At 49.3% G+C, this 25493-nt stretch overlaps 2 protein-coding genes across 3 annotated transcripts in view; one reads left to right on the forward strand and one right to left on the reverse strand.

Moving 5' to 3' along the window:
* Positions 1–6227, forward strand: part of Il6r (interleukin 6 receptor) — a gene marked incomplete in the record, with an annotated part of 46546 nt that extends 40319 nt beyond the window's left edge. For both annotated transcript variants that reach the window (XM_013508348.1, XM_013508349.1), the window contains 1 exon segment: positions 4889–6227. In XM_013508348.1, coding sequence (XP_013363802.1) covers positions 4889–5120 — 232 coding nt within the window.
* A 10030-nt stretch (positions 6228–16257) lies between these two features.
* She (Src homology 2 domain containing E) overlaps positions 16258–25493 on the reverse strand; it is a gene marked incomplete at its 5' end in the record, with an annotated part of 21711 nt that continues 12475 nt past the window's right edge. The window contains 4 exon segments of the mRNA XM_005411520.2: positions 16258–18647; positions 20039–20158; positions 20447–20606; positions 23166–23480. Of these exon segments, the coding sequence (XP_005411577.1) occupies positions 18461–18647; positions 20039–20158; positions 20447–20606; positions 23166–23480 (782 nt within the window). The 3' untranslated portion in view covers positions 16258–18460.

Below are 25493 nucleotides of genomic sequence, written 5' to 3' on the forward strand. Positions count from 1 at the left end.
GCCCCCGCTTGCCGCCCCCTCCCACCCTCCGGCCGGAAATGAGACTACATGCTTTCTAGGGTCCAACCTATGCAGTGTTTGTGCAGTGCCTGTGCAGGGCCCTTGCAGCCTCCAACCAGTGGCGCACCTGATCGTGCTCTGGGCGGGTCCCAGACAGTTGCAAGTCACCTGGCAGATGGTTTCAAGAGACCCGTGGAGGCTGGTCCCTCAGCAGACTCCATTTTGGATTTCCTGACTCCATTTTGGGCCCTCCGCCTTGCCACTGAGAGAACCCTAACTCCTGTCTCACTAATCCTGTTACAGCGGCAAGACCACAGCTCAAAGTGCTGCGAGTTGATTAGCTTTGACTTCCCCTCTTCCTCCTTACCTCCCTCCCTTTCCAGGGCTGGGGATTGAACCCAGGCCTTATGCATGCCGGGAAACTGAACTATGCCCCCAGCCCTTCACTTTGATTTTTCAGTGAAGTGGTGAACAAGCCGTCCAACAGGTGTGCAGAAGGAAAGGTTCTGAATGAATGGAGGTAGCTCCTTGGACAAAGCAAAGGCTTTTATACCTTTGAGCCAGAGAAGGGTCCTGTCGGCATTTACATACTCAAACATTCCACTTCCATTTCTTTTTTTTTTATTTTTATTTTTTTTTTATCTTTTTGAGACAGGGTCTTGCTATGCAGTTCAGGCTGGCCTTGAGCTCACTTTGCAGCCCAGGCTGGCCTCAAACTTGCAATGATCCTCCTGCCTCAGCCTCCCAAGTGCTGGGATTACAGGCGTGCACCACTATGCCTGGCTTCCATTTCTTTCTTTATTTATTTTTTTTAATGGCATTGCAGACTGAACCCTGGGTCTTTGCACTGAGCTACATGCTCAACCCTTTTTAATTTTTTTTTTTTTTTAATTTTGAGACAGGGTTTCACTAAATCACTAGAATGCCCAGATTGGGCCTGACCTTGCAGTCTTCCTGCCTCAGCCTCTGAGAGTGCCAGGGCTGCAGACCTGCACCTACATACCTAGCTTTCTTTCATTATTTCTTCTATGGGTCTTATAATCTACCAGAGGTCTGTAGAAGTGGATATGACTTCCATTTGGCAGCTGGTGAGGGGAAGGTCAAGATTCAAACTCAAAGCTCTTTGCAAAGGGCCACAGGGGTCCTTTAGTCAAACAGTTAGTTTAAGGAAACAGCCCCAAGATATAAAATAACTTGCCCAACACCAAGCAAGAGCCAGAACTGGAACATGCGCCCTGAGAGCCCTTGCTCACAGTCCTCGCTTGCTGTTGGCCAGGAGTGGGCCTGGCAGGTCTTGTCATGGGTTCTCAGCAGGCTGCACCATTCTGTGAGCTGTTAACTACGTCAGAGGCCAGGCTCACCTGCTGGTGAGCTTTGGCCACTGGCTGGTTGCTAAGCAACCAGAGCCCCTGCAAGCGCAGACGGGCCAGTGCCCAGGGCTGAGGACATCAGCAATTTGCTTTTTAGACTGGTGAGCTTCTGTGTGAGGTACATTCCTCTGGAGAGAGACCAGTCGTTTCCATTGGTGACAGCTCTTCTGGTCCCAAGGTGCCTCCTGTCGAGGAAAGGGCACAAACTTAGGGACACTGTAGGGGCCCGGCCGTGCCAAGAGGCTGCCCCCACTCCCCAGTGACTGCTGGGATCGCCGTTTACACTGGACAGGGCACTAGAGTGGTGGCAGCCCGCGATATCATGTTTTTATTCTTAGCCCATTTATTTTGCATCCCAAGCACAGCACTTCCCTGAATGTTTTTCCAGCACTATCAGGGGTAATGTTTAATTTTAAATACGTACCATATTCTGAAGTGGGCACTATGGCTTCCCGGGGCCAGGTCTCCCCCCTCCCGTCCCTGCCCCAGAACTGGGCAAGCAGAGTTCTAGCAGAGAATTCTTTTTCTCCACATTTGTCTAGAATGGACTTACACTGCTACGTGAGGAGTCCCCAGGTGAAGACCTGGGTTGGGAAACTCAGCTCTCATTGGGTGGAGGATCTCATTCCCACATATGATCCCAGACTGTCCCTCGGGGGGGACAGAGAACTTGGGTGTTGTCTTGGGCCATAGAAGTGGCTGGGCAGTGGGTATTCTCTGTGGCCTTGGGAGGACCTTTGTTTCTACAACTTATTTTTTTTTAAAGAGCAAGAGTTAAAAAAAAAACAAACATCTTCTTGTAGCCACAGAACATTTTCTTTAAGCAAAACTTTATAAAGCCTGAATTCGTAAAGTAGATAAAAAGTGGAGGTTGAGGTGTAGAGCCCAGGGGCTCAGCGGCTCCTCCCTCCCATTTCACCCCTGCCCTCCCCCCCTCCCCTGCCCCCACCCTGCTGGCTGGAGTCCAAGGCCCCTTTGAGCTTAGTGATTTCACATAGAGTTTCATTTACTCCTCAGAGTACTTCAAAAGGAAAGCTAACTCTCTCAGTTACCCAGCCAGTTGCCTTGCAAAAAACCTGAGGGGAAAGATTGCTTTTAATATATGTGTGTATCTATCTATCTATATTATCATAGGCAATTTGTTAAATACTGGCAGAAAGAAAAGAAGAAAAAAATCATGTCATCCTAAGATGACTCCTGTTAATTTTTAAAATATAAATGTGATTGAAGTCTAATAAACATAGAGAAGTATATCCATAAGCATATACATAAGTGTACAGCTGCAAGCCAGATGTGGTGTCACACATCTGTAATCTCAGCACCCTGGGAGGCTGAGGCAAGAGGATGGCAGGTTTGAGCCCAGTCAGAGCAACTTAGCAAGACCCTGTATCAAAATAAAAAGTTCAAAACAGGACTGGAGTATAGCTTAGTGTGATGGCCCTGGGTTCAATACCCAGTACATAATAATAATAATAATAATAATAATAATACATGTATAGCTCCATGAGTTTCTTTTTCTTTTTTCGGATTTTTTTCCGGTACCAGGAATCGAACTCACGACCTTGCGCTTGCCAGGCAGGTGCTGTGCCGCTGAGCTAAATCCCCAGCCCAGCTCCATGAGTTTCTACAAAATGAAAACACACACACACACACACACACACACACACACACACACACGATTAATATCCAAATTAAGAACACTAAATATTTAGGTAAATTTCCTTTGAGTCTTTTTCCTCTGTATAGGTTCTTATTTGTTTCTATAAAGCTGTGGTTATTCTGTGTCTATAATTTTAAGACCTACCTTTTATTTTTTTTTTTTGGTTTTTCTCCGGTACCGGGAACCGAACTCACGACCTTGCGCTTGCCAGGCAGGCGCTTTTGCTGCTGAGCTAAATCCCCAGCCCCAAAATCTTGTTTCTTTTTTTTTTTTTTTTTTTTTTGGTTTTTCTCCGGTACCGGGAACCGAACTCACAACCTTGCGCTTGCCAGGCAGGCGCTTTGCCGCTGAGCTAAATCCCCAGCCCCTGAGACCTACCTTTTAAATTTAGCATTTTATAAACTGATAATTTTTAATAATTCTCATTATTACAAACTACAAACTTAACTAACCACAGACTCCTCTTTTAGGGACATACCCAAGTTGACTTCACCTCTCTCTTATTATTGGGCAGTTAGTTGTTGCTTTGGTTTTATAAACAACACTGTGTTGAACATCTGTGTGCCTAAAGCTTTTCCATAGCTGTGCAATTTCTTTAAGGTGTATTCCCGGAAGGGGAATTCCTGGGCAGAGGGTCTGAGCATCTCGCAACGCAGCATACAATGACGCTATCCGCAGTCTCTCAGGAAGGAGAACTCCACTCAAGAACTCAGCTTAACTCCAGTAATCAACCCTGCTGGGCTCTTCCTGTTTCTTGTCCAAGTGGCAAAGCCCTGAGTAACATTCTGCAGTTTGTTTATTCCATTTGGATAGCAGGCTAAGAGCCAATGGCAGATATGGAGCCAACTATCAATTATTTATCATAACAAGGACAGGAATAGCCTGCTGATATAAAAAGAAGTCCAAGGAAAATGCCCAGATCTTGTTTTTGACATTGGTCTCCCCTCCTTCCTGGAGTAGCCAATAGCAGGTAGAATTGAGGGAGGTCACTCTGCTCCGGGTTTTAGATTAGGAGGCAGCAAGACAGCTGCAGAGTGGGAAGCAAAAGGAGAAGAGGCCCGGTGGTTTCCCTCTGTCAAAGGGCCCCTCCAGGAAGGGGATCTGACTGTACCTTCGAAGATGGCTATCACTGCTCATCCTCCGAGCTGCTAAGTGACCTTGCCTGGTTGCTGAGCCCTGGCACTGGGCCCGGAGTGGGGCTCTGTGAGTGAAGCTGTGATCAGAGAGATGTCTATCTCCTTCCTGCTTAACAACCGCTTTCCCGTTAGACAGTCAACGCGTGCCCAGTGGTGACCACGTGCGAGCGCAGGGCTCGCCCAGCTCGGGGGAGTCGGGGAGGCCGGGGCTGCTGGGAGCAGGGCTGGCAGCTCGGTGAAGGGGCCTCAGCCCTTTCCCTGCCAGCGCATGGTGTTTGCGGCTGGTTTCCCCCTAGCCGCCCCTCTTGCACCGAGAGCCTCATTTTCCTTTCTCACTTGGAGAATACTCTCTTTTTCTTTGTAAATAGAGTGATTTGGGGCCAATGTTGTGTCCCTAACGGGCAGCCTCAAGAGCAGGTCAAATTAAGGGACGGTGGGGTGATTTTTTGTGTGTGTGCTATAAAGGGATTTGCTTTAGTCTTCCCACTTGTAAATTGGACCAGTAATACATACTTATCTTCCTAGGGTGCTTTTAAATTCTAAATTCCCTGGCTCTTCAGAGCGTTGTGAGGTCCCTGGGGATGTGCAGCACTGACGGGATGAGTAGCTGTCACCCCTGCAGCTGAGAACTCGGAGTGTCTGGCCGCCAGCTGTTGGTGTTTTCCGCCGAGGTTTATCACAGGGGACCTAACATCTGTGTGGTTTCTCTCTGTTGTGCGCAGGTTCAAGAGGACGTGGAAGTCACAGTCTCCGCAGGAGTGCAAGCCCAATGTGCACCCGCCGTATCCCCTGGGGCAGCCCAGGCCCGCCATCGTGCTGGTTCCTCTACTCTCCCCTCCAGTGTCCCCCAGCAGCCTCGCGTCTGACAACACCTTGAGCCAGAGCCGACCAGATGCCAGGGACCCACGAAGTCCTTACGACATCAGCAACAGAGACTACTTCTTCCCCAGATAGCTGTCTGAGCGGCACCCGGCAGCTGGTGTCAGACACGGGGACGGCTGGCACAGCGGAAGACGCATCTAGCTGCCATCCCACGCATCTCAGGGGCGGGGCCTGTGGCTTCCCTGTTGTTTTGACACTGGGGAAGGTCAGTGTGCTGCATCTGTCCAGAAGGAAGGGGTGGCTGAATTCTCAAATCTCCCTTCCCAAATGCTCTGCTTACAAGGGGCTAAAAGGAACTCAGGCCAACACAGAGAGCCGAGGAGAGACACTGTGGGGTGAGGAGCTGCTGGTCACCCGCACCTGATTGGGATCCCCAAGTGCACCCTGGGGCAGACGAGATGGGTTTCCAGCCAAGCTGCCCCCCTTGCGAGCTCCTGGCCACTGTACTGCGGGCTGCTTCTAGCTCAAGCTCTGAAAATCCAGGGGCCTTTGCCATTTTTTTCTAGGCCTGTGAGGGCTTCACGTAAACCATGGGGGTTGGAGGAGGAAATTCTTTCTTGCCTTTCTTCCCACACTTGAACAAGAGCCTGGGGTGGGAAGGCAGGTTGTGGTGAATAATATCTCAGGGCCTGATGGTTTAAGTGGAATTTAATTAGTTCCTCATGAACTCTGCTTAATGTGAATGATACATGATGGTAGGCATTTGCTGACTTCTAGGGCGCCGCACTGGCTTGATCACCCTTTGGGGTCTCGGGGCTTCAAGGGGAGAGAAGCAGAGAGGGAGTTGTGGGCTGGACACAGGGTCCCAGTCGTAGCCGCGGGGACCGAAGCTCTGAAACCTATGTTCTCTGTCCTTGGTCTCCGAGGAGGGCCGGGGCTGAGAGCAGAACGTTCCGCTGAGCTTGGTCAGCTCTGGGTTCCACTGGGACTGAGTAACTAGAAAAGAGCTTGTTCATGTGAAAGAAAGGGGAAGAAAAAAGAGCCTGGCAAGAATGTACATTTTTTTTCTAAGAATGTACTTTAATTTTTTTTTTTAAATGCTATTTTCTCTTGAGATGTGGGAAGACCCAGTATTCTCTGGGTGTCAGTATATAAATAGCTTGGGGTTGTGGGGGGGAGCACAATAACTTTGTTTAGCATAAAACCAAGTCAAATGAAAAGGGAGGAGGAGGAAAAATATTTTCCCTACTAGAGATGAGATTCTGGTTTCATTCTGTATTTTGTTTTTGCTTTACAAAGTGCCAAAACAGGCTGGTGCTCCTGGGCTTTAGGGGAAAGACGGCGGAGGCTGCTCCTCCTCCGGGCGAGTGCGAAGGAATGGGTGACCCCTTCCTGGCCCCCGAGCCTCCCACGGTTACTGGGCACGGTCCTGAAATTCCCCACCCCTGAAGCCGCACCCTGTTATCAGAGGGGAAATTCACTGAAGAAAATCCCTTACGTTGGTGCCTTCTTCCTTTCGCTTTCCTTGTGTTGGATTCAGCCCGGCTGGGACAGAAGCACTCACTGAGCCTGTGGTTCTGAGGTGGACACCTCAGCTGACATCTGTCTGGGCTTGGGATGTTAGTGGTCACTCAGACAGGTGCCCACGCAACAGAGCTGTGATTAAAATGCATTGCGCAACCGCAGACCCCCAATTTACCAAACCACAAGACTTTTCTAGAAAAACATCACTGGCACCAAACAGGTGGCGAAGGAGGAAAGCCACCGTGTTGTAGTTGCTGCTTGCTACGTTCGAGTTGTTACTATCTTGAGCTAGTAGTGATTTTCATCGCCAGCTTTGACTGTACACTTTAGACCCGGGGGCTGATTCCGGTGCCCTGTGCCGTTGGCAGAAGCTAAGCAGGTGTTCATGGCCTCCCCCCCCTCCCCCTGCAAAGTTTTCGGGACTCTTTAAACTGCTGTGAAAGGGAAATATTAGAAATGAGGACCTTCATGGGAAAAGGTGACTCTGTGCCCACGGTTCTTTAATTCTTGTGCACGGTTTTACCCACATGTAACATTACCAAAGCCCGGCAGAGCCGTGCTGGAGGAAGATTTAAATCTAGATAGCTCATTATCTCCCGAGCTAGGCAGCTTTGATCTCCAAATTGTTATTACTTTCATTATTACTGTAACGGAACTGTCTTTTTTTTTTTTGTATTGAAGAGGGTTTTTTCCCCTTTATTTTGATAAGCTAGTGTCAATGAAGGAAGTCTTTGTCTTCTCTGAGCCCAGGCCTTGCTTAGGCCATAAGCTTTCTTGGTCTGCAATCTGGTGGCTGCACTGTGTTTAATCCCCAGGTCCCCTGGCCATTCTTTCCTGGGTTTCTGCAGCCCACACTCACCTGAAACCTGCAGCGGTCAGCTGCGCAGCCAGACGGGCCATGTTAGGACACAGACAGTTTAGATTAGGCACCAGACCCACCCTGTGGGGTGCGAGAAGTCAGAGATATGCTGGATCAAGGTCTGTAGCAAAGTGATCATTAATTCCGGTAGCATTAATGAAATCCTGTAAGAACATTTCAAGGGCGTAGCACGGCTGTGCCTCTGTACCTGCGTGAGTCAGAGCACAGAGCTCTTGCGGTTTGTTCGCTGGGCTCTGAGCTCACGCTGAGTCTCCGCCATGTCCCTGCCGTCTTGGGAGAAGGGGAAGTGGTCACCAGGAAGGTGTAGAGTCTGCGTAGGAACTGAATCGGAGTGATGTGGTGAGCAGGGTCTGGTGGGACAGGCCGGGACTGGCCGTGGCTTGTAGCTTTGCTGAAGACTGCTCAGGAATGTCTCGCAGACTGCTTTGGCGCTGAGCTGTGTCATCTCAGTAGGGCCTGAGGCTGACCCAGTTAAGGAGACTCACCCCCAGCTCCAGGTGGAGCTGGGGAGAAATCTGTCTCACCGTGGGGCATGTGGGTAGGAGCCACCCACAGCCCTTTCCCACGCAGCAGTCCGCTGTGGGCCGTGCTAGAGGGGGCGGACCAGTGGCTCAGGTCCTGTGCCAGGTGCTGCTGAGTGGCCCCAAAAGGTCCCTCCAGCCTGGAGTCCCCAGTATGGCCAGGCACCAGCAGTAGGAAGTTTCTATGGCAACCTTAATGATTATTAAGGAACACTGTCAGTTTTGTGAACATATGCTCAGACCAAGATCCACTTTGGGAGGAAAGGATTGGAACAGCGTGTAGCAAGGCTGTTGATTAAGAGAGAGACCTTACGGGATGGAGATCACATCTGTTAAATACAATACCTCAACTCTACATGTTTCTTGGAGAGAAATAATAGTTTTAAGGGGTTTTTGCCCCCCGCTACGTGTCTGAAAGCAAATACCAAAGGCTGATGTCAGTATGATCTATGTTTTTTTAAATACTTTTCTCTTTTTTTTTTTACCAGCTATTTTGCATTTTAAATGAGAATTGTAAACATTTGAAATAAACCATTTCTAAGAATACACTTGAGAGCATGTTGTTTTGGGCACCTGGCATGTGCATGATTAACAAGGAGAAAGGGGTGGAGATGGAGGAGTAGGTAGGTGACGGGACCCCTTTAAGGCAGCATTACAGCAGCTCTGGAAAAAAGCAGGTGCGTTCAAGGAAGAAGTAGCAGTTCCCCCAAAGGCTTTAATTGTGAAAGTGGTTCCCAGCCTGGCTCCTGGGGTTTCTGGAAGGGACTTTACCAGCTGATGGACGCTCAAGGAGGAAAGGGAAGGGCCATTATTCATCAGAAGACTGGGCGGGGCGCTAACAGCATCACAAAGGCCACCCTGACCCCTTGATGTTCAGATAGGACGAATCCGGCCCCTATTGAAAAGGGTCTGAGGTAGGAAAAACTTGGGGCCCTGCCACCCACATCTTCCAAACAGAGGAAGAGCCATCCTGCGGGTGCTTTGTGGGGAGAGTCGCTGTGTAAACTTCAGGGCAGGGAGCAGGGGGCTGAGGGAGGCCTGGGGGTTATGTAATTCCGACTGAAAGTTAAAACCAGGGCATCTGCTTCTTGACCCCAACCTGGGCAGTAGGAAAACTAAGAACCACCCCAGAGGACGCACTGGCTCCCGAAAGACAATGCATTCTGCCCTGGAAGCCGGCCCTTGTCTCGCAGGGAGCTGCACAGGAGCTAGCTGAGTGGGCGGTGGAGGGGTGCGGGGTGGGAGGAGCTGTGTCCCATTCCCCGCGGTGTCACTGTCAGGATGACATGGTTACGGCGCTCCTTTCAGAAGAACTGGAGGCTGCAGATGGTGATCACTGTAGAGGACGGCAAGGAACACTTGGTTACTGGAACTGTCTCTTATGCAGGCGTTTTCCCTACTTACCAAGGCGCAAGGAAACCAGCACTTCTGCACGTCTGTGGGAAGCGCAGGGCAGGGCCAGGAAACACCACTGGCCATCCTGAAGAGGCAGAGATGTGCTGCGGAAAGGGCCGTAAACTCTTCTCAGGGCGTGGTGCACATGCCTGAAATCTTAGCGCTGGGGACGCCGAGGCAAGAGGATCACCACACATTCGAGGCCAGCCTGGGCTACCTAGTGAGACCATGTCTCGAACAAACACACGAAACAATAACAACAAAGCCGTTCTGATGTAGCGCCACGGCTGTGAGAGCTGGGGCAGGGGCTTAGAGCAACCGCTGGGGAGGAGTCAGGTCCCAGGGGGTGGTAACCCAACCCCTGAGTCGATTGAGTTCTTCAGTAAAATCACAGCGGGTGTGTGTCTCAGTCACAGAAGGACAGGCCTGCTAAGTAACTGCAGAATACTTTATAAAGCTGCCCAGTGTCCTCCGAGAAAATGCCTTACTGCAGGATGGGAAGCTGTGTTTGGCGTTTCATAATTGTTTAAAGAATAAAACGTATAGGAAGGCCATTTTATTATTTGTTTTTAAAATTTACGTATTGCTCAATATCATATCTTTTTTTCGTATGTGTGGTGCTTGGAACGGAAGCCAGGGCCTTGTGTGTGCCGGGCAATCGCCCCTCCTTCACCCCAGGCTGCACCCCCCAGCCCATCAGCAACAGATTTTAAATGACAGAGACATTAGGGACCAGCATGGAGGGAGGGAGATGGAAAAGTGGCCGAAGACAGCGTTCTGCCGAGCCATACACACAGGCGGGCGGCACGGCTGCGAGAATCCGCCTGGCTCTCCCGGCTGGGCCTCTGGCTCTCCCGGCTGGGCCTCTCGTTCCAGCAGAAACGAGGTTGAACTTGAGTGATCTGAGCCGCAGGTTCCCAGGAACGGCAGGTGCTGCAGGCGCCTCAACCTCAGACCCTGGGGTTATTTAGTGTGTGGGTTCCACTGCGGGCCTATGCGTCAGGAGAGGCCACCTGGAGGTCCACTGCCCCTGTGTAGCACAGGTGACATTAAAATTAGCTAGTAAGCGCCGGGGTGTGGCTCAGTGGCAGAGCACTTGCCTAGCACACAGGCAGCCCTGGGTTGCTTCGCCGCTAATCCGAAAGAAATCACATAAAATCAAGTTACTGAGAGCCCTTCATCAGCCTTCCGCCACGTGCTTCACAAACAGGACGGTCTCCCTCATCCTAAAGCCCCTGTGAGGCAGGCACTTTCGCCTGCTTACAGACAGGCAGCTGCGGCCGCACGGGTGAAGAGCGGTGCGGAGGGCCGGGCCGGCCTGGGTCTGCCCACCCCCACAGCTGGTGCCCTCTGCCTCGTCCTAGGCTCAGGCCCCTGCTCCTGTGGCTACGTCGGAGGGCTCTGCCTCCCTGCGCTGGGTCCCAGGGTAGAAGGACCTGAGCGTCTATCGGTTTGTCACTCCCATTCCTGTGGCCAGCAGCTGGACACCGAACCCACAGGTACACAGTCCAGGAGCTTTCATGGGGCTGGGGCTGGGGGCTAGCAGCCAGACGTAACGACACAGGCCACAAAGGGAGGGGATCTTCAATTTAGTCCCCACCCGGGTCAAATCAAACCACTTCCTTCCGTCTAGATCTGCTCCCCCTCTGGACTGCGAGGAGTGACTTGGTTTTCTCTTTCTGCTTCCTTAGTAGAAACTTTAATGAGTTTCCTCAGACTGAGGAGGGTAGGAACCTTATACCCACTCTCCCTCAAGGATGAATGGCCCTTCCGGGGGTGGGAGGAAGAGCAGCGCTGTGCTGGGGCCCCCGGAGGAGCTGCCCTGGGCCGAGAGCTACACCGCCAGCCCAGCCGCTCCTGGGAGACAGGGAAGGGAGGGGCTGCAGAGGCAGAGGAAGAGGCTTCCAGGTAGAAGCGCTATGGGGCTCCAGGCAGAGCCCAGGTGGGAGGAGGCCAGGCTGCACGGAGCACTTCCCACTTCTGCTAGCGGCTCAGAGCGGCGGCAAGTCACTGAGACCAGTTTTGCACGTTCTTTTTCCCTCTATGATAACGGTTTTTCGTGGGCATTTTGGTTTTACAACTAGAGACAACATTTCATTAAATAATTACAATCTATTTTGGAAGAGTTCAATCCTATCGTACTGCCCATGAAAAAATGGGTACTGGCCCAGGCACGGTGCCGTGTGCTTATGGTTACAGCTACTTGGGAGGCCGAGACAGGAGGATCACTGGAGACCAGGAGTTCAAGGCCAACCTGGGCAGCATAGCGGGATCCTGTTTCAAAAAAAAAAAAAAAAAAAAACTGAAAGGAAAAGAAAAGAACTGCAAACATGCAGGAGGTGGGCATTATAGATAAAATGCTTAAAAGTCACTGTCCAAATCCAATGACAGTATGAAGTGTTTTGTTATATTAGTTTCTAATAAAGCTTGACATTGTTTTATTTTTTTTTTATTTTTTTTTTTTTTTGGTTTTGGTTTTTCTCCGGTACCAGGAACCGAACTCACGACCTTGCGCTTGCCAGGCATTGTTTTAAAGCACAAGGATTTTAGGGAAATGTTTCACTTTGCAAACGTTCCATTTAACCCAAAATGAATGTAAACATATCTCTTAACTACCTCTTAAAGTAAAACATGTTTTTACTTGTTAGCAGCATGCTGGCTAACACCGCGATAAATGAATCTGCTTTTATATGCACATCAAGTAATATATCTTTTGATGTCATTAATCCACATTAGCACTCTTGTGTTTTTATGCACATATATCAGAAGGCAGTCTGAATCACTACAAAATGTCACGGAGGAAGCATTTTGGATCAAGATAACGCAGCAACTCATACGTGATTCATTGCGGGGATGAACTTCTAGTGCTTTCGGAAATAACTCGCACACCTCAGAGTGGGTCTGCCTGCTGCCGCATCACAAACCGATTATCAGCGCTCAGACTGTCCAGCACTTCGGGCTGGCCGGCTATGCAGGTGAGCCGGAGTGCACAAGGCCTGCCAAGCCCGGGCCAGGGTCCCCGGGCGGCGCAGCCCATTTCCGCCTCCCTTGCCCAAGTCACGAAGTCACGCGGCTGATCTGCAGGCAGAGAACGTTTTTTTTAATCGTCCCAAACAGAAACTCAGTACCCATTAAGCAATAATTTTCTTCCCAGCCCATGGCAACTGCCATTCTTTTTTCTTTCTTCCTCTTTTTTTTTTTTGGTACTGGGGAATGAAGCTTGGGCCTTCCTTCATTCCCTGCTACACTCCCATTTAAATATTTTGAGATACTGCAAAGTTGACCAGGCTGGGCTTGAATTTATGATCTTCCTGCCTCAGCCTCTCAGAATGCTGGGATTACAGGTATGTATTATTATGCTCTTATAATAATATTCTTATAAGAATACTCTTATTATATTGTAAAAATACTCATATTATTATACTCATAATAATATTCCACTTTGTGCATATTTTCTTAACCAATTCATCTGTCCCTGGACACTTAAACTGCTTCCACTTCTTGGGTATCGTGAATCTGCTTTTTTTTCATTTGGTAACTAAAACCAAGCGAGCAGCTCATGACTCCTGGCCCTTGTAGTTGAACTATGTCCATCAAATGTGAAGAGTCCCACAGAACACCCTCAGCGAAGGGAGAGGTACGGAGTGGAGTCAGACCAGGACAGACCTGGCTGCCACTGGGCCCCATTTTGCGCTGTGCGACCGAGCCAGGCCGAGTTAGCACACGGCCCCTAGAACCAGGGCCCTTTCCCAAAACACAAGGCTGCTGCTGCCTCGATGAGTTGCAGGGTTTAAAGGAGGCCAGGAGGGACGAAAAGCTTTTGCTCAGCCCCACACCTGACTTGTGCGGCGAGACTGTTCTCACCGCTTACACTTGGCCTTCCACGGGGTCTGAACCCAACGTTCCGTGTCCAAACCTTGGACTCTCATAAACAATCTCAGCTCCGAACACTTCACTCCGACTGCTCCAGTGGGACCTCTCAGCGCGAACTCACTTTTCCCTTAAACACGGTGGCATGTGTACCACCTGGTGACGATTTATAGAAATGTTCATCAGAAATCTAAAATTTCACACAGTCCCCCTCCAGGATCCCACAGGACCACACAGTATTTCTGATGGAGATTCTCAGATACGGCTGTATACTCAAATCACCCGTAGAATTTTTAAAAAATATACACTTTCCAGCTTCACAACAGACTTAAAAGCATCAAATCCCACAGATGGGATGGGAGCCTCTGTTAGTAACAGAAAATGATAGAGTGCAACTCTCACGCCCACAGAGGGAGAAGAATCACCGCAGTTACTGTGTGCTAAGGCAGAACCAGCACTGCACTACTGTGTTGTTTTCATTTTATATTAAACTGCTTTGCAGCGCTGGGGCCCACCCGGGCCCCCACGAGCGGCCAGCTCTCCTCCCTAGCGGCACCCCCAGACCTGCACTAGGTTACACAGTGTTTGGGAGGACATAAGCGGGGGAGAAAGGTGAAGCGGGGAGACAAGCTCAGCTCAGGGCTGAGCTCTACCGTGTTGTTTGCACGTTTCATTAGCAGCGACCCCAAAGCAAGCTCTGGTGTGGCTCTCAGCACCGGAAGTACTTCTCATTAAGGGAGGCGAATCTCACAGCTGAATTAAGCACACGCAGGCTAGTTTTCTTGGCATAATGTTTATTGAAAGTTACACTTCAGAGTAAACCATCTCCAGGGGAGTACACAGCCTATACTGGCTACTGCCATACATCCAGAAATTTTATAAAATATTTCTGATACAATATAAATTACTAGGGCACTATATACACAGACACACGTTTTTAGAAGTTCAAAACATGTATTGGATGTGTAAATATACTGACATTTTAAATGTTAAATCCCCCTGACAAAATAACAAATAACTAAGAGCTTGACAAAATGAGAGGCCCAACCCTATGATTTAGTGCCAGTACTGTCCATTAAAACACAATTTGAGATTTGAAACTGCACGACCCTGCCGATGTCCGGGGGCCGCGGGATACTATATGAGGCTTCACACCGTATTTTCTGCAGGTAAGGACATACTGCAAGACGACTACTGCTGCGTCATCATTTTCTTCCCTTTACAGAGGGTAACAGAAATCCTTTAGAAAACCCCACCCTTAAATGCAGCTTCCTTTTCTAACTGCAGTTTCCCCTCTTTCCAGTAGATGGCAGCAACGCACCACCGTTCATTATAACCCAGGGTCGGGGGGAAGGCGGCCTTTACACAGAGGGCCCGCAGCAGCCCAGCTTAAGTCCAGGTTAGCGGAGTGCAAAGGCTGTAGCTGAGAACAAAGGGCGATGCTAAAGAGATCATAAGGCCAAACGAGTGCTAGTCACAGAAAGCAGAAAAGAGGCAACTAACGAATGAGGTATAACTGTAAGGAAGGTATCTGTAAAATCCTATTAAATATCACAGGATGCCCAGCAGAAGTGAAACCTAGACACCTCTGGGTTTCTTCTCCCAAGCGCGAGGGGAAACAAGGCACAAATCTCTAACGGAGGGCGTTTTCATGAACTAGGCCAAACGCATTTAAAAAGCAACTGATGGTTTTCCTTCTGAATGAAATTAAACGTTAAAATGGATTCAATGTGATTGCACCTGTAATCACAACACTCGGGAGGCTGAGGCAGGAGGATCACTGTGCGTTCAAGGCCAGCCTGAACTGTAAGCAAGACCTTGTCTAAAAAAAAAAAGTATCCAACAGCAAAAGCTAATAACAGAGTAATAACACTGATCTAATCAATGAATGAGGACTGTTTCCCACCAGCCTTTCCCACCACCCCATGCTGTGGCAGAGGCCAGGGAATGAGCATCAGTTCAGTAAATCAGACTTTGGGCTGGGGATTTAGCTCAGCGGCACAGCACCTGCCTGGTAAGCGCAAGGTCGTGAGTGCGATTCCCGGTACCGGAAAAAAACCAAAAATAAAATAAAACAAAATAACAGTAAATCAGACTTTAAGCAGCACAGAACAAAGGTTTTTTCTACGCTCCTTCTCAGAGCACCTTGCATAACTTACAGGACACTTGTGTGCTGGTACAGAACAGGCATGTCAAAACTTGCCTTTTTGTACACGTATTAAAATTTCTATTTTTAAAATCCTACTTTGAATAATAACGTTCTAGTGCCTGAAATCTACCTGATAGAAATAAGCCACAGTATCAAAGGAAGTAAGGAATGTCCTCTGCCCCTTCTTTTGTGTTTTTGAGATGGGGGTCTCACACGTGGCCCAGGCTGGCCTCAAACTCCCGGGCTCCAGCCGTCCTCCTGCCTCAGCCTCTGAGCAGCTGGGACTACACCTGTGCCACTGCTCAGGCCTGCCCTCTGTGGCTGCAGACCCGAAGGGAATCAGCTGTGTAACTCAGAACCCTCAGCAGAGCAGTTCTTTTACAAAGCTGTGGTAAGGGAGAAAGAACGGACACATCTGTGAGTGCTGAGCTCAAGGCACAGAACAATTCACCCAAAGGCATTATTTTCTCCAGCAAAACCTCTGCAAGACACGATTAACTCAGAAGAACGAAGATGACAGGAAAACACTGTACCCAGATGAAATGACGAAGAGCCCAGGCATTCAGAGCCAGGAGGCCAGGCCACAGAGCTTCGGTTCAGCTGGCCGAGAGAGGCCTAGCCTAGCCATCGGGACGCCCTGCTGGGCCTGGTTGTTTTCCGAACAGAAGGCACTGAATGCCACCACCCAGCTATGAATTCCTGCCTTTTGTCAGCTCGTGTCACAACCCAAGAAGAAAACAGTAGCTTAACATCCCTCTCACCAGCCTTCCGCTAATTTATTCTATTTCTGCTTTTATAATCTTCAGGATAATCACAAAGTGACTGGACTGCTTTTTTTTTTTTTTGGTGTTTTTAAGACAGGGTCTCCCTATGCAGTTCAGGCTGGCCTTGAGCTCACTTTGTAGCCCAGGCTGATCTCGAACTTGCAATGATCCTCCTGCCTCAGCCTCCCCAGTGCTGGGATTACAGGCGTGCGCCACCATACCCAGCTGGTTTGATTTTTTTGGACTGCTTATAAACTCTGCATCTCTGCCATTTTTTTTTTTTTTTTTTTTACAGGAAACCCACATTTAATTATACAAAAAAAAAAAAGCAGGACACAGAAAAAAGTAGAAGCAGCACAATTCTAAGCATACGATAGCTCAATAAATACTTAATGCTTCAGGCCTGTTTTCAAAATGTTATCTCATTATACATTCATCAGACTTGCTGGGTATGGGCCAAAAATCATTTAGTGCACCAAGAAAAAATTTATAAAGCCCTTTGCATTTATTAAAATTAAAATAACTGCTGTATTTATTTTGTAAAATAACGTTAAGTAAAAAATAAGGGTTCACTGCTAGAATGTTGAACTAAAAATAAGTTTAGCACGATGTGTATATAGAGGATAATAAATATTTGTTGACTGGAATTGAAAGTACGGGTGCTGAAACAATTAAAACAAATCTTTGTACTAAAGATACAGGAGAGGAACCCATACACACTTTAAAAAAATTCTTTCAGTACTTAAAAAAATGAGCCCTTTTTTATTAATAAAATAGTTGAGCTCCGGTTAGAATAAGTTCCTCTCAGCTTTTAAATATTTCTTTCAACTTTTTATTCCTGACAATCACACCACCCTTTGGGGCCAAGATCATCTTGATCAAAAACAAAAATTTTACTAACCTCTAAATCCTAATAGTCAAACAAACGATCACTATAAACTAGAAAGACGTGCTTTCCTGAAAATTACTCAAATTATCAGTTTCTGGGATTTGTGTTTGAAAAGAACTACGGAAGTTCACTTGTCACTGATGGCGATCAGCACATCTTTATCTGGACCAGTTCTGAGGACCAAGTCACAAACCCCACGGCAGGGAAACACTGGCCCGTGCGGACCCCAGTGCTCTTGCCCCAGCCCCCGTTCCCATGAGCTTTTCACAGTAACAAACTGACGATACATGGCACAACAGATCAGAAAGATAACATACATGTCGATGAACTTAACATCGGAGGACAGCAGTTAGCACAACCCCGAAGTCCTCTGAAGTAGTCTGTACAGTGTGAATCGGCCTCGCTCTGCAGACAGAGTCCTACAGACTCCAGGAACCCAGTCCATACAGCCAGACCCCAAAGTCATAAGTTTTTAAAACGTTTACTAAAAACACAAAGCAAATCTAACTTTAGAGACAAGACTTAAAGATGGTTCTATGGCAACTAAAAAGCACAGAGATGAAATAAAAGCTACCTAAAGTTCTATATAATTATCCTGTAAGAGAATGGTTACCAAGCTTCAAAATTTTTGGAACTTTTAAAAAAATCAGAAATATACTCTTGTATATTTTATAACTCAGAATTATAATAATGTCCATTTTTAATTACATCACAGATTCCTACATGGGGCACCTTCCCTTTCATTTATGCTTATATTACTGATGTGCACAAAAATGCTGAAAAAGTCCATAGAGTTGAGAAAATGCTAAGTTTTTTTGTTTGCTTTTTGAGACAGGGCCTCACTATAGCTCCTGCAGGCCTGGAATGTGCATCCTCCTGCCTCAGCCTTCCAAGTGCTGAGATTACAGGTTTGCACCATCACGCCCAAAGCAAACTTCTTAGAAAAGCTGACCAATAAAGTAATCCTTGTGCCCGACCCCAAGGTCGTGCTTTGGCGTGAACACTAGAACTGTGTTAGGACCCTGGAGGAAGAGAACTTCCTACAACCTATGGATGGACCCTCCACAAGGGTGTAACAGACACCCAGCCAGCCCACGTGGGCGTGTGTTAAAGCCTAGTGGTTTTCGTGCTTGTGTAGAAAGCAGTCGCTCCGGGGAACACCCAGCATAACGCTAGAGAGCTTCGATGCTCCTGAGCTCTAGACTCACCTTTGCCGAGGGTAACAGCCCAAACAGAACCTCCAACTCCAGAGAAGGAACCAACAGTAAATTATGGCTTCTTACTGTGCAGCTACTTGGCAAGGAGAGAAAAGGACAGCTAGAGACCAAGGGTCACTGAAGGGCTCAAGAACACAGCTCGCTGAATCCAAGCAAGGCCCTGCTCTGTCCTGGGTCTGAGGAGCGGCCCATCTCATCCCGAGATGCTGGCTGTGTCCGCGCCCTCTTAGGTGCCAGGAGCCCAGGGCTCTTGAGGTCGAACCTTAGTGAAGCTTGTTGTGCACAGGGTACAGTAAGGTCATGTGTTCTGCCCCCTTGAAAGGCAACTTCTCACTGGAGTAATAGTGCACCACTTCCGGGATGCTGTCGAACACCGCGCTGGTCTGGTCCAGTGTGTACTTGCTGTCTTTGGTCTGAGCCACTATGATGTGGACGCATCCTTGACTTGTCCTGGAGCAAAACAAACACCGCGGAGGAAACGTGAACACGGAGCCAAGGACCCCTCCCCGTGAAGGGCCCCACGGCGGCCCAGGCAGCTTGCGGTGGGCGGGCGGGGCCTCTGCGCTTCTGGGCTTGCTCCACAGGACAGAAACACAGGCCGCACTCCAGCGCAGGGCGTGTGTGCCTCCCACCGCAGCCTGCACGCAAGTCACCTTTGAGTTGTTTTTCTTTATTGCGTGTGAATCATCAGGCACGGGACCCAAAAAAGAAAGCCAAGTCCCTTCTGGCCCCCAATTTGCAAAACTAGTGTAAGCCCAAGCCTGAGGCTGCTAAGGTGAAGGAGCTCACCCGCCTCACTACTGCTAGAAAGACACAGGTGAGATTTCTTTCTCTGTTTTTTTTCCAAAAAGAACACAATAATAGTAATAGTAACTGTCCCCCCCCCCCATGTGGAAAGACCATTCCTGGTTGTATATAATGACAGCTGGCCCCGAAGGCTCACAGATCTAATCCACAAACCCCAATTTCAGGAACACAGTCGAGCTATTCCTGGTATTGTGTATCTGTGGCCTGTCCCATTCTCTGCGCCACGTCGCCCCCCACCCGCTTTTCCCCTCCAGCCTGATTGTTTCAGCGCAGGGGCTCAGCTTCCTCAGGAAGGAAATGCTGTTAGGGCTCTTGACAATGATCCTCCAATGCAGTGCGGCTGAACTCACAGAGCGAGGAGAGTTTCCATGATACACACTCCGCCCAGCCTGCCGGGCAAGAGCGCCTTCTCCGTGTGCTACTAGACAGGAGGAGGAATAGGCAGGGGATGCTTCCTCCGTCACCACAAGAGACAGGGACTGAAATGGCGGTTGGCATCTTGACAATCAAAGGATGCAATTTATTAAGTTCCCTAGTATGAGGGTATAAAAGACGGCAACTGAACCATCGGGGAGAAAGTTTCTTTTTACCAGGACTCATTTCTCTACTGAGAGGCTCTCCTGCAGACCCAGCAATGCTAGGCAGAAGCTGACAGAAGCACCATGCTAATGAGATGCTAACCTTGTTGTCGGAACAGGTTTGGGAGCTTTTCGACAGCACCATCCTGCACCATGACCACAGTGCTTCGCGTTCTGCGGTCCAAGCCAATCGCCTTATTTTCTAGACAACTCTGTGAGCTGCCTTCAAATGGCACCTGTTTCATTTATTAACTAATTAATTTTGGTTTTTTGAGACAGGGTCTCGCTCTATACCTCCGGGTGGCCTTCAACTATGTAATCCAGGCTGGCCTCAAACTCACGATGATCCTGCTGCCTCAGCCTCCCAAGTGCTGGGATTCCTGACGTGCCCCACCACGCCCAACTCGATTTTAACTGGCAGGGAAGGCAGTGACCCTAGGGGGCGGAAATACTTACTTGAGTGCAATGGAGTACCTGCTGTTCCCTGACTCGCTATTTCGAACCAGGTACCCAGCTTCCTTGCAGGGCTGCAGACGACTCTCGGCCTCGGCCCGGGTAATGGCGCCGTGATACCAGCTGAAAGACAGGGTTGGAGGAAGCGCCGTGAGCATCGAGATGCAAACCAGACCAGCGTCACCCCTTAAGGCGTTATATGAAATAAACATCTCTTAGGTGGTAGGAGGCTCAACAGAAGATGCTGCTTCTCACTCGGAAGAGACAAAGTGCAGCCAGGGGTCCCACCTGTCAGTCACATGGGAGTGAGTTACGGGCTGGTGTGGTTTGCTAAGTCCCGCTCTGTGGGAGAGGTCTTGGGGCTGGTGCGCTTTCCCCTCACTCCACCCAGCCCAGGACTACGAGACTCACGGCTGCTTGTCCAGGGCCAGGCTGGGGTCCACCTTCTTCTCCCCGTCAGTGTGGTCGGACAGGGCTGGCTTTAGGATCTTCTGGGTCCAGCTCTTCTGCCGGTGGTGCTGCCGCACTGGCTCCTCCCTGGCCGAAGGTCGCTCAGATCCTTCGAACTGGACTGGAAGGAGGACTCCATTTACCACCGGGGCCCGGGAGGCATCCACAGAAACATGGAAGGAAAGCCTCCCTGCCTGCCTCGGCTTGGTGTTTCCCTTCCCCATGAGCTGCAAACTGCTGCGCAATACCTCGGCGGGCTGAGCTCCCGCGGTCTTTGCTATCCGCGCCCTGCGCTGCGTCCCACACGCAGCCGCTTTTCCTTACGATCTCCCTCAGCCCCACGTAGTCTCAGAGTACGGGAGGAAACTGTTGTGATACAGTGCGGTTGGCAAAGAGGAGATTTGGCCAAAATTTGGTTTTGTTTGCAAACCCTGCATCGGGTGATGCTCATGAACGTGACCATCTTTTCCAGAACCTCAGAATGAATTAAATTCACGAGTATACCGTGCATATTCCAGCATGGACTCCTTGTTTTTGCATTGCTGAGAAGTGAACAGGGCCTTACACACGCCAGGCAAGAACTCTACCACTGAGCGCCCTCTTCCCGGTACTGGGGATTGAACCCAGGGCCTCTGCACTAAGCTACACCCTCAGCCCTTTTTAATCTTTATGTTGAGCCAGGGTCTCATTAAGCTGCCCAGCTGGCCTTGAACATGTGATCCTCCTGCCTGGGACTTCCAAGGAGGTAGGGCTACAGGTGAAGGTCACTGTGCCCTGCTTCAGTATGGACTTTTGTTTTGCTCTGTTTTCTGAGAAAACAACGACCTCCGCAGTACAACAGGCCCTTGAACTCACTTATGTAGCCCAGGCTGGCCTTGAGCTCACAGTGACCCTCTTGCCTCAGTGTCCCAAGGGCTGGATTACAGGAATGTGCCCCTAAGCCTGGCTAGTGTGGACTTCTAGAAGAACTCTTAGCTTAAATATTTTTATTTTATTACTACTTTTTGTTTTGTTTTGTTTTTGAGAGTCTTGCTATGTCATTCAGGCTGGCCCTGAACTCACAGTTGATCTTCCTGCCTCAGCCTCCCAAATTCTGTGATTACAGACGTATACGTCAATTAATATGTCAATTAACGCCTGTCTTAGCTTTAGTATTTTTAGAATAAAGACTAAATATAGTTATGTTTAATGATTCACACTTGCAAGAGTGTGTATCATTGTATAAAAACAGATGAACAGCTTTTTTGTGAGACGATAAAATGGCTAGGCATGGTGGCACACACTTGTAATCCCAGTGCTCTGGGAGGCTGAGGCAGGAGAATTACAGTGAGTTCAAGTCCAGCTTGGCTACACAGTGAGCTCAAGATCAGCCCAAACTATATATAGAAACCCTGCCTCAAAAAATGTACAAACTTTTCCTAAAGGAATCAGTTCTTCAAGTGTGAGTTTATTTTTATTTTTATTTTTTTGACTGAGGGTCCCACCAAGTTGCCCAGGACTCCAAGGCTCAAGGGCTCCCCAAGTTCAGCCCCCGAGTAGCTAGGGCTGCAGGTTTGGGTCCCAGGCCAGGGTTGGTGTATGTAACTTAGGAGAAAGCTGATTAACTAGGGTGTCAATAGATGTTAATCATCCCCCCGCAAAAAACACAGTTTTTCACTTGGCTGACTACCTTATTTCTTTTGCCCTTCATTTAACGTTTTAAGAACATCTTTTCCTTCTACCAGTAAATTCAGGTTCACATGAGCAGCAGAGCTGGTGTACATGGAGAATAGAGGAGAATGTATCGAGCTATAACAGAGAACATCTCAGCCAGTTTCCATGTCATTTTAATTCTTCTCAACAAGCCTGGGTTCAGATCCTGCTATTTCTCTTTGCCATGCCACGTACTGCCCTTGGGTCCCTGTCTCTATCCAACCCTAATGTCAAGGCACCCTGATGGCACTGCGCAGCGGTTTCTGTTTTTGAGTTGGTTTTTCTTATTTTTTTTGGTCTTTTTTGAGACAGGGTCCCGCTATGCAGTTCAGGCTGGCCGTGAGCTCTCTTTGTAGCCCAGGTTGGTCTCAAACTCGCAACCATCTTCCTGTCTCAGCCTCCCGAGTGCTGGGATTACAGGCATGTGCCACCACGCCCAGCTGATTTTTCATTTTATTAATTTGTTTTCTTTTCTTTTTCTCTTTCTTCTGTTTCTTTGTTGGTTGGTTGTGTTTTATGATTGTTTTTTTCTTTTTTTTTCTTTTTGCTACCAGAAATCAAACTCAGGACCTTGAGCTTGCCAAGGAGATGCTGTGCTGCTGAGCTACATCCTTGGCCCGTTTTATGGCTTTTTGAGACAGGGTCTCACTGTGTAGTTCAGGCCGGCCTTGAACTCACTATGTAGCTCAGGCTGGCCTGCAACTCAAACTGCCTCAGCCTCCCGAGCACCATATGTGCACCACCATACCTAGCCATTTTATCATCTCGCAGAAAAGCTGTTCATTTGCCATGCGGAGAAAGATCAAGGTTTTTAGATTGCATGAGCGGTAGGAAGTGAGCTGTCGGATATGTTGATTATTCTGACTGATCACTACACAATGCATACACACATGGGAATAGCACCCCTACCCCGGCAAGTGTGCACGGTTATGTGTCCACTTAAAGCAGACTTAGTGTGGGGAGAGGGCGTCCTGGCCGCAGTGCTCACCTGACAGCGCCCGTACCAGCTGCTCCTTCTTCCACTCCCAGGGCTGTTCGTACTCGGCCGCGGGCCTCTCGTCGTCCTCCGGCAGCCGGCTGTCTGCGGGCCGTGGCTTCCCCTCGAGGCTGGGCTCATAAGGGGTGTCATAGAGCTGAGGTGCCTTCCCCAGCAGGTCCTTGGAGCCCTGCCTCTTGGCCACCGGCTCCGGCTTGCTGCTGCCACCGCCACTGCCACCACCACCGTTCTCCCCGGGCTCGCAGGGCCCATCCAGCAGCTGCAGGGCCTTCACCAACGGGTCCTTGGAGCCACGGCGTCTGATTTCTGAAAAACACACTCCCTTGTCAGTCGGGATACTCTGGGCCGCGATGAATGCTTGCCGCCGCTGATAGGCAGGGGGTGGCGGGCGGGACTCCAGGATTATTCCTAACGGGTCCGTCACCTTCCAGAGGCTGAGAAGCCACAGCGGGCACCGGAGCCTCCTCCCCAGCTGCCCGGCGACTCAGGTGCCCCTCACGGGAGCAAGAAGGGGCCACAGGGAACCCGTTTCACGTGCTCAGCCTGGTGTCCGCTCTGAGTCAAGTTCCTCGTCAGGTTTACGTCATGCAAGGAAACCAGATGGAAGTATTTTGACAAAAACCGACTGGATGCTTTGTGATATGCAAAGCATTGCTTCAAACACACTAGGGAAGCTGTTTACGTGCACTCGGGTTCTTGGCTTCTAGAGTTTCAACCACACACACCTGGTGTACGAATCAGGCTCCCACTGTAGGATAAACCCAAGTAACACAGGGGCCTGGGAAGCCGACCGAGGCTCCACAGCTAACAGGCGCCATTGCTGGTCATGTGGTGAGCACCACTCTCTGACCACAGCCACTCTGAGATGGACCCTGTGATTTCCTCAGCACTGGAGAAGAGAGAACAAAGGAAGTAAGGAAATTATCCAAACCCACAGGTGGCAAAGCCTGGTGGAGGCAGGAAGCTGGGTGCCAGAGGCCACTGCTCCTGGATGGGAAATGGAGGAGGACTTGGTTTTGATAGAGAATGTTGTTTCCGGGGGAGACGGTGTGAGTGAAGATGTGAATGTTCCCCATGGAGACTGAGGAAGGAGCTTAAAGGACAGGAGACTGGAGAGAAGGAGGCAGCGGGAGTAGCAGATGGAAAAGCAGGTGAGCCAGGTGGCAAAGTGGAAGCATTAGAAGAGCAAGGACAGAAAGTTTGGACTGGCCGGGCTTGAGGGCGCATGCCTTCCATCCCAGCCAAAAGGAGGCTGAGGCAGGAGAATTACCTCAAGTTTGAGGCCAGCCTGGACTACAAAGTGAGTTCAAAGTCAGCCTGAACTGCACAGTGAGACTCTGTCTCAAATAATAAAAACCAAAACAGAAAAAACAGAAGGAAAAAAAAATGTTGGAATTACTCTATGTATAGTGCAGAAATTTGTAAGTCCTTTGGTGTTTGTTTTTGTCATACTGTGGACTCAACTCCATAAAGAACCTTCTCATTGAGCTATATGCTTGGCCTTTTAAAATTTTTTATTCTGAAGCAGGGCGGGGTGGTGCATGCCCATAATCCCAGCACTTGGGAGGCTGAGACAGGAGGATCGTTGCGATTTTGAGACCAGCCTGGGCTACAAAGTGAGCTCTGGGCCAGCCTGAACCGCACAGCGAGAACCTGTGTCAAAAAGACAAAAAAAAAAAAAAAATCTTTTATTTTGAAACAAGGTGTTGCTAAGCTGCTAAACTGCCCAGTGCCCAGCCTGGGTTCAAACGCTTGAGATCCTCCTGCTTCAGCATCTCAGAGTGTTAGGGTTACACGTATGCATTACTAGGCCTGGCTCTTTGTAAGTCCTTTAACAGAGAATAATAACTGTATTTGCTTTTTCAATGGAAGATAATCCTAACCACAGGAAGGAGTAAGGGGATATGGCTGGAACTGAGGCACAGGGATGGGTGGGGAGAGCCTGCTGTAACCAGCTAAGCAGCTCACCAGCCACAGTGGGACGGAGTCAGCAGAGTCCAGAGACCACTGACGCTGGGGACAGGGGCATTGTTAGGGGAGCCAGAGATGGCGAGATTGCAGACAACCAGAGCTGGTGACAGGGAGGCTGACAGAACCATCATGCTGGCTCTTCTACTTGCTCACAGGAAGCCTTACTCCATCCTCCACTTGCTCACAGGCACAGACTGCACTCTGCTGGCTCCATCCCGCTGTGGCTTTTCTGTCACCTCTGAATTGATCTGTTGGTGTCTGCTTCTAAACCTGGGGGAGACTGGTGGGCAGGGACCTCCATGTCTTGTTTTCTGTGTGTGAAGTCATGACTGGAAGGATGGGTGGATG

Source organism: Chinchilla lanigera, unplaced genomic scaffold (genome assembly GCF_000276665.1).
Source record: "Chinchilla lanigera isolate Chin_1 unplaced genomic scaffold, ChiLan1.0 scaffold00144, whole genome shotgun sequence".
NCBI lineage: Eukaryota > Metazoa > Chordata > Mammalia > Rodentia > Chinchillidae > Chinchilla > Chinchilla lanigera.